The sequence below is a fragment of the Geospiza fortis genome, unplaced genomic scaffold (genome assembly GCF_000277835.1).
Source record: "Geospiza fortis unplaced genomic scaffold, GeoFor_1.0 scaffold114, whole genome shotgun sequence".
Taxonomy (NCBI): Eukaryota; Metazoa; Chordata; class Aves; order Passeriformes; family Thraupidae; genus Geospiza; species Geospiza fortis.
This window is the reverse complement of record NW_005054383.1, coordinates 488,631-504,435: the sequence shown is the minus strand read 5'-3', so window position 1 is coordinate 504,435 and position 15,805 is coordinate 488,631. Positions and strand designations below refer to the sequence as shown.

At 42.9% G+C, this 15,805-nt stretch overlaps 1 protein-coding gene across 2 annotated transcripts in view; it reads left to right on the top strand.

Annotated features, from left to right (window-relative positions):
- The first annotated feature begins 867 nt into the window (after positions 1–867).
- Positions 868–15,805, top strand: part of TBC1D24 (TBC1 domain family member 24) — a 31,569-nt gene continuing 16,631 nt past the window's right edge. The window contains exons 1-3 of one of the 2 annotated variants that reach the window (XM_031060502.1): positions 868–888; positions 11,308–11,436; positions 13,865–14,899. In XM_031060502.1, coding sequence (XP_030916362.1) covers positions 13,941–14,899 — 959 coding nt within the window. In that variant the 5' untranslated portion in view covers positions 868–888; positions 11,308–11,436; positions 13,865–13,940. Of the gene's footprint in view, positions 889–11,307; positions 11,543–13,864; positions 14,900–15,805 lie in introns of both variants that reach the window. The other variant, XM_014308763.2, reaches the window with a different exon arrangement.

Here is a 15,805-nt window from a genome sequence, read left to right as displayed (position 1 = left end):
CCGGCGGCGAGCGGGCCGTGGGGGCTCTGGGCTGCGTCTGGGGCTGGCTCGGTGTGTGGAGGGGCTGGAAGATGTTCGAATGGCTTGTGCGAGCCTCAGGTGCCGGGCAGTGCCTGAGGATCTTCTGCCCGCTGCTGACGCTCGCCCCAGCACGCACAGTTTATACCTATTCTGCCAGCCCACCCCCGCAGCAGGGCAGCGGATCTTGGCAGGGAGAGCTCTCTAAGCCCAGCACTTGTGTTCTGCTGCCTCTGTCTTCAATGTTTTTGAAATTTCTATAATGAAAATAGAATTTTGTTGAGAGTTTGTTTTCACCTTGGTCTTTCCGGCCCATCCTTCAGTGAAAATTGCTGCTGGAATATTTGGGCTGGCACGCTGTTAGCCACCAAACACCAAATTTAGAGTGCTGGCTGGAACCTGCCAGAATGCTCCCAGGCCTCTCTGGGCCTGCGAACAAGCGAGCAATAGCTGGGTGGATGCAGCTGATGCTCAGCTGATTCTGGTCCCAGGGCAGCAGGAGGGAGGACGCCTCTCAGGTGCTGTGGACTTGTGAGGAGAGGACAGTGAGACCTTCTCCTTTGAACTGTATTATCTCAATCCTTGTGTTTTTATATCCAATTCCTACAAGAAGCTGGAGCATCTGAAAGCTTTTCTAGTTTAGAGGAAATCCCAGTAGGGTTTTCAGAGCATACAGGAGTACCCAGAGCATAGAAATAACATGGATCATATCTAGGGCACTGTATTACCAGAGCAGGGAATTCCCTGGTGTTGGAATTTCCTTCTCTCTGTAATCACTAGCTGTTAGACTGTTGCAAAAGACTTCTCCAAGGTGGTTACTCAAGAATAACAATGATAACTCAAGTTCAAGGATTCCAGCAGCATTTTATGGTAACTTTTTGTTCCTTCCAAGCAATACATGATACTTATATCCTTTGTAATTTTCAAAACAGCTGTGGATAGTATTGAACAATAATTAGGTGTTGGGAATCCTTGTACTGAAAGTCTTTTCTGTCATTAATATTTGAAAGTTTGCAGGTGTTCACACGGCCAGAAATTTTAACTCAAAGAAAAGCAGCTTTCTCCCTGTTTTTTGGGGGATTGGTTTATTTGTTGTTTGTTTTGAGGGGGTTGTTGTGTTGTTTTGTTTGAGATTTTTTTGGTGGTGGGGGGGGTGTTGTGGGTTTTGTTTTGTTCTTTGTTTCTGGGGGGTTTGTTTGGGGCTTTTGGGGTTTTTTTGCTGTTAATGATTAAGTGCTGCCAAGTAAATATTTCTAGCAGGCTGTTTGTGGATCCATCACATATTTAAGTACCTCTGCTCTTCCCAGCTCACTCCTTTTTTTTTGTGATCTTTGTTTTCTCCTTTTGGTTGTATTTGCTTATTTGTTCTGTTAATCTGAAATCTTTAAGGCCTCCATCCTCTGATCCCCCTGTTATTTGGACTGTAAAGAAAAATGGGAAAAGAAGCTATCCCTGTACTGAAATAACTGTATTTAAGGCAAGCAAAGCAAAGCAGTCCACACTGCATGGGTGTCTCACCATCTCCAATACCAAGGTTATTGCAGTCTGATAATGCATTGCTTAGGCATTATTGTTGTTGTGTTGTATGCATTGTCTGGCATTTGTTTAGGTTGTAAGTGCCTTTGCTTTAGTGCTGAAGAGACATACAGCCAGTGACAAGCACGTTATTGGTAACATATCATAACTTAGGTCCTTGCTGTTCTTCTGGCTCTGCAGAATTGCCCCTGCCTTCCCTGTTAGGTTGGAGAGGCAGCTGGAACTGCTGCTGTTGGGCTGTGTGGCTGCATGCTCAGGCACAGATGAGTCTGTGTTACCACTCAAAATTGATAAACTGTGTTGCTGGTCTGAAAGAAAAGTAGCTCCTTTTATTCTGTCTGTACAGCCTTGAATCAGGACTAAAGAACTACAATTTTTCTCAGATTTGTTTGGGGATGCCCTTATTTTCAGGTTTATTTGCAATAATCTGACACAATTGAATGGAGTGTGTTGGCGGGTGCAGTAGGTTTTGTTGCAGAAATGGTGTTCTTGAGCTATTTCCTGCTTTGGTACTTGACCAGTCACCTGATACAAAAATAGATCTTATTGCACTTTAATTAATGATTGATTGGCTTGGAGTCCACATGTGTTGGTGGGAATATGTGCTGGTGAGGTCCTGTTCTGGACTCGAATGTTTTAAAATCCCTGATGTTAATGGAAGTGCTTGTATCTGTGGTGTTCTTGGGCTTTAACAGAATTCATTTTTTCTCCTCCTGCTCAAACTTCTGCAGTTAGAGAACAATTGCCTGAACTTTCAGAAATGTTGCAAAAGACCATGAGCTGTTGATTCCCACTGTCTTGTGAAGGAGACTCAGGAGAAATCTAGGCGACTGCCAATGTCTGTGTTAAGGAGTGTGCTGAATGATGCTTGAGGTGTGGGCAGCTGCGTCACCACAGAACCACAGAGTGGTTTGGCTTGGAGCAGCCCTTAGGGCCCATCTTATTACACCCCCTGCCATGTCCAGGGATACCTTCCACTGTCCCAGGTTGCTCCAAGCCCCATCCAGTCTGGCCTTGGACACTTGCAGGGATCCAGGAGCAGGGATTCCAGCTTCTCTGTGACTGCCAGGGCCTCACCACCCTCACAGGAAAGAATTTCTTCCCAGTATCTAATCTGAACTTACTCTCTGTCAGTGTAAAATCCTTTCTCACTCTCCTGATTATGTTGTCAAATAAGGGTAACTCAGGTGTAGCTGCCAAAATTCAACACTTCATTATTTTGGTTTTTTTATGGGGAAAACAACTTAAAGGAGAAATAAATCATCCACAAGTGTAGTGACTGTGTTTCAGAAAACTTGTAATGTTATTGCCAAATCTGCTACACTGACTATCAACATTTTGAAAAGAAAAATAATGTTCAGATTAGTTTGAATTTTTCTACCTAACAGGACAAGGGCCAGATACCAACTCTCAGCAAATCAGCTGTTCTAACCCCATAGTCCACTGCATATCATCAGAGTATAGTTGGGTTTGTTTCAGAACTGGTGATTCAAACACTGCAGAGCTGGAATTCCAAAATCATGTACCTGTGCAGCAAGTACCTATTAGTCCCTGAAAGAGAGACACTTTCCAGAGATTGCCTATTTAATGTAGACTTTGTACATCCTGTAGAGAATAGAGGGGGCTAAAAGTATTTGTGACACAGCTGCCACAAGTAGTAATCCTGCTTGTGATTTTAGAGACTGAAATGAGTTGTTGATGCTGCAAGCACTTTAATAATGTGGTTATGTTATTTAGCTGTTCTCTTTGGTGAGGGTGTTTGTCACCTTGTTTTCTATAGCACAGTTTCAGGAATGAAGGTTGGAAGCTATGCGTGCAGATAACTTTTTTTTTTAAGGTGTGGAGGTCAGTGGTGCACCTGATGCATGTCAGTGTTGCCCAGTGCACTACTGAAAAAGCAGAATAGTTTTTACAGATTATTTTTCACCTCACAAACAGGCCCAACTAAAGGGAGTAAGTTGTAAGAAGATCTGTACAGTCACAAGTTCTAAGATAAGGGTTAATAAAAGCACTTCACTCTGAGTGGCAGAGGAGTTTTGGGATTCTTTTTGTTTAATAGTTTTGTTTTGTAATACCTTCATTCTATAAATAAAATGTTTGTTTTCTAATCTGGATGTGGAGACAGGATTCTGCTCCTGGTTTACATTTCAATATGCCTGTATCCTCCAGGTGAGAAACTTGGAATCCATTGGCCAGTGCAGTGCCACTGGAGAGAGGAGTAGATGTGTTGTGGGAGTGTCAGGGGGTAGGACAGTCAGGACGGAGATGAGAGATCTCTGCAGCCAGGTCAGGAACTTGGGGTTTATTGCAAAGGGCCTGGGTGCAGGGCCCTGCTGGGAGCTGCCAGCCACAGCTCAGAGCAGGCTGAGAGAAGAGAGGGGGAGAGAGGATGAGAGGGTAAGAGAGCAAAAGGGGTAAGAGAGCGAGGTTCCCATTACAATACAATAAATCATCTTCTGTGTTGAATATTCTAATTCTCACTAACCAATCTAGTACAAGATACAAATCCTAGAGCATTTCCATACAGCCTATAAGAATCATTACATCACCATACTGTGTTACTTTTTTAACCCTATAAACTCCTCTTTGGGCCCCTTCTGCTAAGCTAGTAGGCCCTGCTCTGACCCTTGGACTTGTCTGCAAGCAGAGGGTGTTGTTTCATCAAAAGGGGATTACCTTCAGCCAGCCATACCATTGTTTTCCAGCTGTTCAGTAACTGAGGTATCTCAAAGCTTGCTTTCATTTCAATCTCACTTATAGTTTCCATATTCTCAAAATCTTTTGCCAGACAATCATATTTATAAAGCTTTCCTGTTTCATCTTCCCCAACAGTGTGTCACGTGTGTTAAATTCCTTCAAGTTTCCTCAGAGCAAGCACATGGGTACAGAGCTCCCTCAACAGCAAAGCTTCCTGTAAAACCTGTGCCCTGGATTCTGAACATTATGACAGGGCTAGTCACCCAAAGTTCTCTCCCCAGAAAGACTAGAAGATTAGCAGTATAGTATACACTAATAGTAAGATTATAAACTTGGCAACCAGTCTGTTGTGATTTTGAAATCACAATCAAAGTAATGCAGGACTAGTGTGGGATTTCACACTCATCAGTTTTTCATTCCGAGGTGCTGTTTCTGTACCTTTGCTGCCACACAGCAGTGTTTGTTGCTATTATTTTAATCGAGCATAAGTTTAGAAAGATGACAGAAATAAGTACCAAGATAAAGCAATGTGTTGTTCCAGTTCCCCAAAATGGAGCTTTTGGATGAGCTTAGGTTCTCCTTTGCTTGAAAAGTGTAGTAAGTGTCTGAATATCTCCCCTGTGTAAGATAATCTACACTTGATTTCAGGAAAAGGGTTGTCCATTACGGGGCATACCAAATTATTGAAGCTTTTCTTCTGAGCAAGGTCAGAAGGAAGGAAAAAAATCTGTAGGGTTTTGCAGGGCTGGAAGAAAATTAAACTCTTTTTTGTAGGCTCATCTTACTGTAAATTGGCTTTTGCTTTCCAAGAGAAAACTGCTGTGCCCTTATACTTAATGTATACAATCATGAAATAGTCTGAGATAATAAGGTTTTCCTTCCCTGTTTTTAGCTGCTGGCTGAAGTTATGGGAGCGTAGATCTCCCCTGGAATAAAAACGTTGTGGGGATAACTGTTGGCAGGAATGAAGTGTACATCTCCATTTGCTTACTACACATACAAGAAGTGTGTGTAGTGATTTCCATATGCTCAGCATGGATAAGGATTTGTGTGCTCCATTACACCAGGGTTACGGCTGCATCCACACCCTTCCCAATTTAGGTACCCCTTAAGCTTTCCAGCACTGCCCCTCAAGGCTTTATATGTTCATGTGTTGTTGCACTGAGGAGGTCTTAAACCACTATAAACATGTATTATCAGTTAATTTTACAGAAGAATTAAACTGGCATAAGTATCCACACAGATACTTGAATTTTTTTGACTAAATTGTCTTTTTGTTCTGTTTTAAAGATGATATGGGGAATTGGGACGTTGGCTGATTTCCTTAACAGACTTTAAATGGCACCATTCATATTTTGAACCTTTCTCAAGAGAGAATGTCCAGCAGTCATCTGTGTGGGTGTATTTTTGATAAATATGAATATTGTGGGGAAAATTATTCTGAGCATTAGTTTTTAAAAATTACATATGTATTTGTTATATTGTGTATATATACAATATATTGCCATGCACTGGGAAAGGCTTCTTGGCAAACATCTCTCCTAGGGATGCCCTTTCCTGGTATCTCAGATTGTGTCTTCTGCTTGTAAAAATATACCTGTGTTTCCATTCATGCTGTGAACTGCTGTTCTGGACCTGAAGAAACTCTAAATGTAAAAGAAATAACACATGGCTGCATGTACCTGTAAAGTACGTGTTCCTGCACCTTCTGGTTTAGATAAGAGGAGAATGAATAAATCAGTGTTTGACAGAAACCAATGCAGTCACTGTGTCTGAGAGGAGAACATATCATCAACAGATATTTAAATATGTTTTTCTGCCAGTAAATGTAGTGGAAAAGAGTCTCAAGGTGATAGATGTCAAACTTACAGCATCCAGTGCAACAGAGAGGAAAAAGGGATTGTTTTATTGTGTATGGATTTGATACCATATCACGTTTATCACTGACAGTCAACACTGTCTTTGGTTCTACGTAGTTGACTGTACTTCCAAACAGAGAAAGATATAAGTCTTTCTTATGGGAAAGTTAAAATAATAAGACCAAAGATTGTATGTTCAGAGTCAGAGGTTGCTGTTCAGGGGGTACATGTTTGTAGTTATTTCCGATTTTGCAACCAAGGGAAGACAAATAATTAGCACAACATGAAGGATTTTTTCAGCCTTACAGTTTGGAAGGACCAGAAGGAAAACTCAGACTATGTAGTCAGAAAATTGTATTGATCTTTTTGCACTACTTTGGCAGATATCTTTTTGATAATGGATCATTTTTAATGCATCATGTAAGATAGTTCTGCAGTTAAGTGCAGTTTTCGTCTGGAGGAAAAAAGATAGGAATTACCCTCTCTTTAATTTTACTGTTTGTTCCTTGAGTGTTTTTAAGGTGTAGGCAGGAGGGAAAGCTACTGACCTATGGCTTTGGTAACGTTTGCCTCCAGTATCCTCTTACAATGCTCTGCTCTTTAGCCTTTTTGAACCTTTGTGGAGCCATTAACCATTTCTTTCCTCTTACATTTTTTTCAAAAAAAAATGTGTTGTGTTTTTCCCCAGACTTTTATCTTGTTTGGTTCTGTGTGTGCCTTTTTGGTATCTTACTGCTCACAGCACCCACAGGCAGGGACTGGACATCAGAAGTGCTTGTGTCATCCCAACCTGGAGATGGGAAGGAGGGGATGCTTTGTAAGTGCTTGCAGCTATGAGATGTATTTAAATTAGATGTTAGGAAGAAATTCTTTCCTCAGAGGATGGCGAGGCCCCAGCAGAGGGTGCCGGGAGAGGCTGTGGCTGCCCCATCACTCGAAGCGTCCTAGGCAAGGTTGGACGGGGCTTGGAGCAACTTGGGATAGAGAAAGGTGACCTTGTCCATGGCAGAGGGTGGAATGAGATGATCTTTAAGGTCTCTTCTGACCTAAACTGTTCCATCATTCTATGGCATACACATTCTCCTCAATATATGCTACGATCACTTGCCTGCCCAGCAGTGAGGAAGTGCTGTGTCTGAATGTGCATCTGAACTTCAATGAAGTGCACAACAAATTAATTATAGATAATTTAGACTGTTTAAGAAGGTGATTGTATGTTCCTAAGAAAGAAAACATGGGATTCTAGGACAAACTCTGTTACTGTGCTTCATACACAGTGGTGATATCCTGAGAGAAATTACCTAAATGCCTAAAAGTATTGGCCCTGTAGAGTGCTCCGATATCAGGTCTTTATCAGTTACTTGGGAAATTGAGAGGTTTTTAGACTTTGTCCTAAAAGCATATCAAAAACCCAGCAGGAAGCATCTAATAATCTGCTATCACACTATTGCTAAACTTGTAATAGAACATTGTCAGGAATTTTATCGTGGCACCCAGCTTGTGAGTACAGAGTGCCCAGGGCACATAGAGATCGAACTGCATTTAACCATGTCAAAGCAATCCATCGAGCTCTGTGTACTCTGCTGGAAGGGATCATCACTGCACAATGCAGCCACGTGCTCCCAAACACTCTGCATGAAATGAGATGGTCACTTTCTGATGCTAAATGGAGCGTTTCATTCAAGCTTTGAAACACATCTGCACCAGGGAGGGGTGGCAAAGTTACCGTTGAGGCTGTACAACTGTACTTCTGATCAGGAGGTGTTTGGGTGCAGGGGGAACAGTGATGTCCAGTCTTGTTCCCAGATCCATGTAGCAGAGATGTCAAGGTGTGCTGCTGTAAGTCCAGGATTGGGAAAGCTGCAGGATGCACTGAAATACTGGGGGAGGAGAGGGAAGCTGCCTACCACTTGTCTTTCGTTCTGCAGTTATTACTACCTTACTGAGTTGCTTTGTGCTTCTGTCAGACTTCCCTTTATGAAACAAACATCTCAGAGGTGATTGAGTACCCCTCAAGAATGGAATTAATCTCAGACTTTTGGGGTTAATTTCCTCTTACTGGGAAAAGGACTAGTAGCAAGCAGTGTTGAGGAAGCAGTTCTCATTATCTCTTCATGTGCCTTCTGCATGGATTAGTTGCACAAGGTTATGAAAAAGAACAAATTTGAGTCTTTTCCATGCCTACAACACTGATCAGAAATATAAACACCAAAGGATATGCTGCAGGTCTGGAGGATTACGTTACTCTTGATTTGAAAGGCTGCAAAAAGGAAAATCAGCTTTCTATTAGAACCTTTAAGAAATGCCTGCCAGAATGTTGGTTGTCAGTATCTAACTGTATCTGTACATAGCAAAGAGCTAAATCCAAGGTGGTGTAACTGCTCATGCACGAGATTAAAAATGTAATTTTCAAATTTGGTAGTTCCTGTTATAGAGCAACTACACTGGATTAATATAAGTGCTTTAATAATCTTTTAAGCTGTAGGCAGACTTTCAGAACACAAAGTTGCAAGAATACCTAAATGGAATGGGGAACCAGGATCTCCTGATTAATTATTGCTTGGGTTTTTAGGACACTCTCTTATGTTTATTAAAAGCAATATCAAATAATGTAATCTCAGGCCTAAACCAAAGTTGGAATTGTTTTTTAAGAAGTTCAGACTGTGAATATGTCACTACTGTAGAGTATTTCATGTGCTCTCACTTTGAAAGAAATAGTTGCCCTCTGAGTTAGCTGTAGTTCAGATATTTCAGTTTGCTAGCTCCTGCATTTTGTAAAGAAAAAACAAACAAACTCCTTTAATAATAAGATAATTATTCTAAATAATAAAATTGTTGAACTTGCCCTCAGCCATGTTATCTTTAGTAAAATTTTAAGCTTATATTCCCCATACTGAAAGTAAGTAATAATTCAAATCTTTTTTTCTGATGTGTTTTTAAACACTTTCATCGAATTTTTCTTTGTAGACAGTATGGGAATTTCCCTGTCACACTTGGCTTCACTGCTGTGTGTTTTATACAGATTCAGACAGTTTTCAGCAGTCTTCTGAAAGCAATCCAAAAGACAATGGGAAGAGCTAAGGGAATGAAATGGAAAATGTGGCTAGAGTAGCAAGCTAATTATTTCCTGAAAATTCAGTCACTGACTTAAAATCATGCAGGTTGCTGTGGTCTTTGCTTGGGTTTAAATAGTAATGGTTGCTTGCCTGCTCCAGAGTTTAAACTTAATCTTGCAAACGCTTTTGCCTGTCTGGCCATTGTTGGCAGATCCTCAGTATGCATTTTTCTAGTTCTACTTCTCACTTGTGTGCTTGCTTTTTTTTTTTTTTTTTTTATATTGCACTTACCTCAAGAGCTCAGTTAAAAACTAATAAATTTAACAATCTACAATTGCAGGATAGGTCCTAAAAAGAAAGCTCTTTCTCCTGGTTCTGTTCTTCTATGTTAATTCCTGCTTTTTTTTAAAGTCAGTCAGCTAGAAAGGATAATGACTGCTTACTCTTAGTACAGAACTTGAACATTTTGTGGCTGCTCAGAGAAGCTGTAGCTGCCCCTGGATCCCTGGAAGGGTTGGACAGGGCTTGGAGCAGCCTGGGATAGGGGAAGGTGTCTCTGCCCATGGCAAGGGGTGGAATGAGACGAGCTTTAAAGTCCCTTCCAGCCCAGAATGTTCTGTGATTCTATGGTTGTTACAAATTCTGCTTTTTTTGGGGGGTTTTTTTGTTTGTTTGTTTTGTTTTGTTTTGTTTTGTTTTTTTTTGGTTTTTTTTTTTTGTTTTTGCTAGTTTATACTATGCCCTTATCATTCTATGCCAACACATACTAGACTGCATTTCAGTTCTGTGCTGTTCAGGTGCTCATCCATCCTGTTGTCCCCATCTCCAGTTAGGGGACATTTACCATAACATGACGTTGACTTCTCTAAAGCAGGAGGGAAAGTGGTTTGCTGCAATAAGGGGCTGTAAATGAGTCTCTGCCTGCCTATAGCCATATCTGTATATATACATTTTATTCTGAAATGATTTTTTCTCTTCCGCCTGTCTTACCCTCCTTTATATGGAGGGGTAAGCAAGGTAGTTCAGGTGAATATGGGACTTTGTGACACAACTGCACTCTCACACAGCCATCCTCTAGTTTTACCCCCTAACTGAAACTCCAGCCTCCCTCCAAATACAAGTCTGTACTGCCTGCTCATTTCCTTGTGGTGGGAGGGATGGGCAGGAGACAGCCCTGACTCACTGGCTCTTGACTGCTGAGGGCGAGACATCTTCTGTCTCCTCTTCCCAGCAGCCCAAAGTTAAACATTGCCCTTTACACGATTACCAGAAGAGAGAGAACTTGACTCACAGGAGAGGGGGAGGACAATTCAGAAAGAGTTGAGGAGGAGTTGAAGGCTGGCTGGAATTTTCCTGATATTTCTTGGGCTCTTCTGTGGCAAGTAAATCCTCCCTGTTTGAGGCCTGCTGGCTTACAGTAGCTGCTGGCAAGGTATCAGGAGCTATGCACCATTGCACTGGAGCACACAAGTTCTTTTGGTTTTGCAAGCACAGTTAAGAGCTGGTCATGCTCTGGCAACCCTGACAATGCCCAGTTGTTTTGCTGTCACTTTTTATTGCAGCATCTAGACCTGTGAAAAGTATAAGCAGCCAGACCTACTTGCAGACCCCACAGATTTATCCCAGCCAAAAAATGTATAAAACTGTGAGCTCAAATTAAAGCTTCTGGCAGTCTGACTGCCACAGATTTCAATGAGCTTCAAGAGCACACATTAATGAAATTCATTAGTTCCTGGAATGGGCAATAATTGCTAGAGTGAAAAATGTCTGTTTGATGCAGCCTCTATTATGCCTGTGTATCTTAAGAAATAAGACAGGAGAAGAACGTTTACAGGAGAAAAAAGAAAAAGCCAAAATTAATCTGGGTGTCTTAGAAGTTGTCATATATGATGAACATTTTACTTAACCCTCCCTAATATAAATCTAAGCAGCTCCCAAGGGATGATGGCAGAAGGTAGAAGCGTGCTGGAGACACAGCAAGCACAAGGCAGTGATAGTTTCTATGCTGAAATGTCCAGGAACAGAATGGTTCATCTTCCCATGCTTTTGCCACTGCAAAGTAGGATTAAATTTCTCTTCGACAAAAGGACGTTATTTTAGGATTTGAATTAAAAAGGAATTTTAATTTCTGTGATTCCCAGGTGGAGAATTACTGAAAAATGTTCACTTCCCTGGAGCTGACATTGGCTCTGCGATGGACTGGTGTCCTGCTGTTACCAGATCTCCAGGAAACACATGCTGAGCTCACTGAGACCCCACAGCTGAACTGTGTAAGATATCTCACTTTCAGAACTGGAGTCAGGACTATGTGTTGCCTCCTTTAATTACAGTCTGATAATTGGTTTTAGATGTGGAAGAATGCAACAAAAAGAAATGGTGAGCATTTCTCTATCGCTCTTACACTATAAGAATGATGATCTAAAACCAGTCTTCTTTTTATAAAAAAGACCTGAATTAAATATGGTAGAGAAGAGCCAACCAAAAGTGTTCTCTGAAAGGCTCCTGCATGCTGCTGCCAAACTTTTAAAAGAGGAGTTAAATTTGGGACTTCAGCATGTGATTCCAAAATACCCAGGTTAGCATTTACTCAGAATCTAGAACTGTCTGGATTGGCTGCTATGGCTGCTTCAGGCAAAATGTTTGATTTCTTTTCCAAAGGTGCAGCTATGAGGATGAGATCTCATCTTGATGGTATATCTTCCTTAAGAGCTTCAAATCATTTTAAAGCACCTGATTTGTGGAAAATGGATGGTGTTTGCTACTACCTTCCCAAAAGCATCTTCTGAGAAAGCTGCTCGGGCAGGCACAGACAGTTCCTCAGTCCACACTCACACCACAGATAGGTCAGCGAAAAAAGATGGAAAAGGTCTCTGTACAGAGTTTCAGCAAGGCTTATTGTAGAGTCATGCTGAAGGAGTCCAGGGACAGAAGACAATGAAGCAATGCAGTGTTCTGGGTTAAGTATGGGGTCAGGGGCGGTACAAGGGCAGGGCAGAGGGCAATGACCTATAGGGAAAGGGCAGGGTAAAGAGCAGTGACCTATAGGGAACTGGGGTGAATTAGCATAGTGCTGCAGAGCACCATGGAAAAAACCGTTTTGTCTCACCCTAAGCACTGAGGCATTCTCAAAGCCTGTGGCAGATTCTTCCAGGGCATCAGAAGTTCCCTTAATAGGCTCAAAGGCCTCCAGAATGGAAGACCATGCCAATAAAGGTCAAGTTCCATGTGTTTTTCAGTCTATCAGAACTGGAATGGCTAAGAGTTCTTTGGAGGCCTTTCAGTGAGTATTTTCATTGCTTTAACCTTGCTATATAACATCTTAATTGGACAGAACAGTTTTATGGGCCTGTTGGATTTTATAGGGATTGTCTGCCTTTGCAGAGTGTGCGGCTTCCACAACCGTGTTTGCAGCTTCAGTTGGACACTGAGGGCACATGGGCAGAGGATCCAGCACTCAGCAGAGCTGCTGCAACAGTGGAGGTTATTGTGCATCCCCTTCTGGCTTTGCACTGGCTGATTAAAGCCGGTTTGAATATAGCCTTTAGTGGTCACAGCCACACTCTCTGCTGGGGCACAGGTGTGCTTTGAACCTGGAGCCAGCAGGTAAATCAGGTAAACCTGGCACATGGCACTAGAGACCAGAACCTGATGTTTCAGCTCCTGGTGCTGTCACAAAGGTTTCTGTGGCATCTCCAATGGAAGAGCTGTTGTGTGCCCCTGTCACAGGGCATGGCCAGCATCCAGAGCAGCACTTAGAAAATCTAAGTGCTTTAATGAAGGTGTTTGAAACTGACTTGACCCTGTGCTGCAGTCTGGAAGCGGGGTTCTTGTCCTGCACCAGTCTCTCTTCTGGCACTAGCAATGATCTGGCTGACTGTACAGCTGCACACTGTCATTGAAGTTGGAAAAGACCTCCAAGATTGAATCCAACCTTTGACCAATCACCACCTAGTCAACTAGATCAGAGCACTAAATGTTACATCCCATCATTTCTTGAGTGCTTCCAGGGATGTTTCTTGAACACTGTTCAGGGACAGAGAGTGATTCCACCACCTCCCTGGGCAGCCTGTTCCAATGTCTGACCACTCTCTCCATGAAGAAATCTTATCCAATGGAAGAGGAAAATTGTACCAGATTAACAAGCTAATCTCAGTGACTATGTGGTCACACAAGTGTTATTACAAAGAAATTACTTAGAAGACATGGCTGTGGTTAGTACGAGCACAGTGTATCTCCTCAGTGGCCGCACTGTCTGAGAACAGCATACACTACCTGTGAGACTGCATCCTTCTAAGTATAAGTTTCACTTTATACTTCCCCAGAGAATTGGAAAGAGAGATTGCAAATTGAACATACTTTGCAATTTTTTTTTTGCAATGGGAGTCTTCTGTTCTCTTAAGTAGGATGTTAATGTAAAGGTCCAGCCTCAGCTTGGACTTTCAGTTAGGGAAATTAATTTCTTGGAGAGATGTCCTCAGGATCAGCCTCTTGGCTGGCCTTTGATCAATTACTGCAGTAGGAGTTACTGACAGAATGGAAGAAAAGTTTGGCTTAAAAATAAAAAGGCATCTTTAACTTTCTTTGCTTTAGAAAACAGTTTTGCCATTGCAGGAACAAGTATGCACAGATCTGTGTTCATAAAGAAAATAAGACATTATCTGTTACTCAAATGTCTGGTTTTTTACTTCCCTTTTGCAGAAAAATCCAAGAGTCCATCAATGACTAACTAAAGTCTCAGTTTTCATGATTTATGTGATTTGCTTCTCCTGAAGCCATGGATGAATACAGCCGCTTTGTAGACTGGGACAAAATGGATGTGAGTGCCCAGAGCCAGGATACAAAAGAGCTCACCTGCACAGACTTACATGAGCTCAAGCAGCTCGCCCGGCAGGGCTATTGGGCCAAAAACCACTCTCTGAGAGCCAAAGTGTACCACAAACTCATCAGCAATATCCCATGCCGTACAGTGACCCCAGATGCAAACGTATACCGGGACATCGTGGTGAAGATCATTGGAAAACGCAACAGCAGCTCCCTTCCACTGCCAGAGTTCGTGGACAACAGCCTGATCCCCACGTACTGCCTGAACGCGGAGGGCGTCGGGGCTGTCAGGAAGATCATCCTGTGCATCGCCAATCAGTTCCCGGACATCTCGTTCTGCCCGGCGCTGCCCTCGGTGATCGCGCTACTCCTGCACTACAGCAAGGACGAGGCCGAGTGCTTCGAGCAGGTCTGTCGCATCCTGGCTTGCAATGACCCATCCAAGCGGCTCATCGACCAGACCTTCCTGGCCTTCGAGTCCTCCTGCATGACCTTTGGGGACCTGGTGAACAAGTACTGCCAGGCGGCCCACAAGCTGATGGTGGCAGTGTCCGAGGATGTGCTGGAGGTGTACTCAGACTGGCAGCGGTGGCTCTTTGGAGAGCTCCCCATGGCATACATTGCGCGGATCTTTGACGTCTTCCTGGTGGAAGGGTACAAAGTTCTCTATCGTGTCGCTCTGGCTCTTCTGAAATTCTTTCACAAAGTCAGAGCTGGGCAGCCCATGGAGTCTGACAGCATCCAGCAGGACATTCGAGCCTTTGTGAGGGATATCGCCAAGTCGGTGTCCCCAGAGAGGCTCCTGGAAAAAGCCTTTGCTATCCGCCTTTTCTCTCGGAAGGAGATCCAGCTCCTGCAGATGGCCAATGAGAAGGCTTTGCAGCAGAAGGGCATCACAGTCAAACAGAAAAGGTAGGGCACAGCACAGGTAACCTGAGCAATCTCCTGAATTTTCCCAGTGTGGGGAGCAGTCCTGGGTGACAGGTGGGGAAGCTCCACTGGTGCATGCTGGTGTCGGCTGATGCACTTTCTCTGCAGAAAAACTCAGCAGCTCCAAAATCAAGTGTTGCTGGGATTGTAATGGGAACTTTAAATGATACTATATTATATTAAAGAATGCTATACTAAACTATACTAAAGAATACAGAAAAGATACTTAGAGAAGGCTAAAAAAGATAATAATGAAAACTCGTGGCTCTTTCCAGAGTCCCGACAAAGCTTGTCCCTGATTGGCCAAAGAGTGAAAACAACGCACAGCAGAAACCAATGAAACAATCACCTGTTGGTAAACAATCTCCAAACACATTCCAAAGGAGCAAAACACAGGGGAAGCAAATCAGATAATTATTGTTTTCCTTTTTCTCTGAGGCTTCTCAGTTTCTCAGGAGAAAAATCCTGGACAAGGAGATTTTTCCAGAAAATGTGAATGCCACAGCTTACTGTAGCTTGGAGGCCTTTGCTCATATCTACAATTTGAACGCTTCATCTCCCCATATTTTTGAATGAATCACAAGGAAAAGGAGTCTGATGTATCAATTACATCCTTCTCCATAGCTTTACAAGAGGATTTCAGCCCTAAGATCAAGGCATCTCCTCATCTCTCCCATCTGAGACTTGATTCTTTCTTCACTGACCTTGGTGTCTTCATGTTGTTCTTCTACATGTTCTCACTTTGTCCTTTTCTCTCATCTGAGGGAGGACTGAAGGTCTGCAAGTCTCATCTGTGCACTGAAAGAGTCAGTGTCTCACCCGCGGCCTGCAGGTGGTCACCTGAGCCCGGCCAGAGCTGCGGCTGGGCCGCGCTGTGGGGGAGGCCCG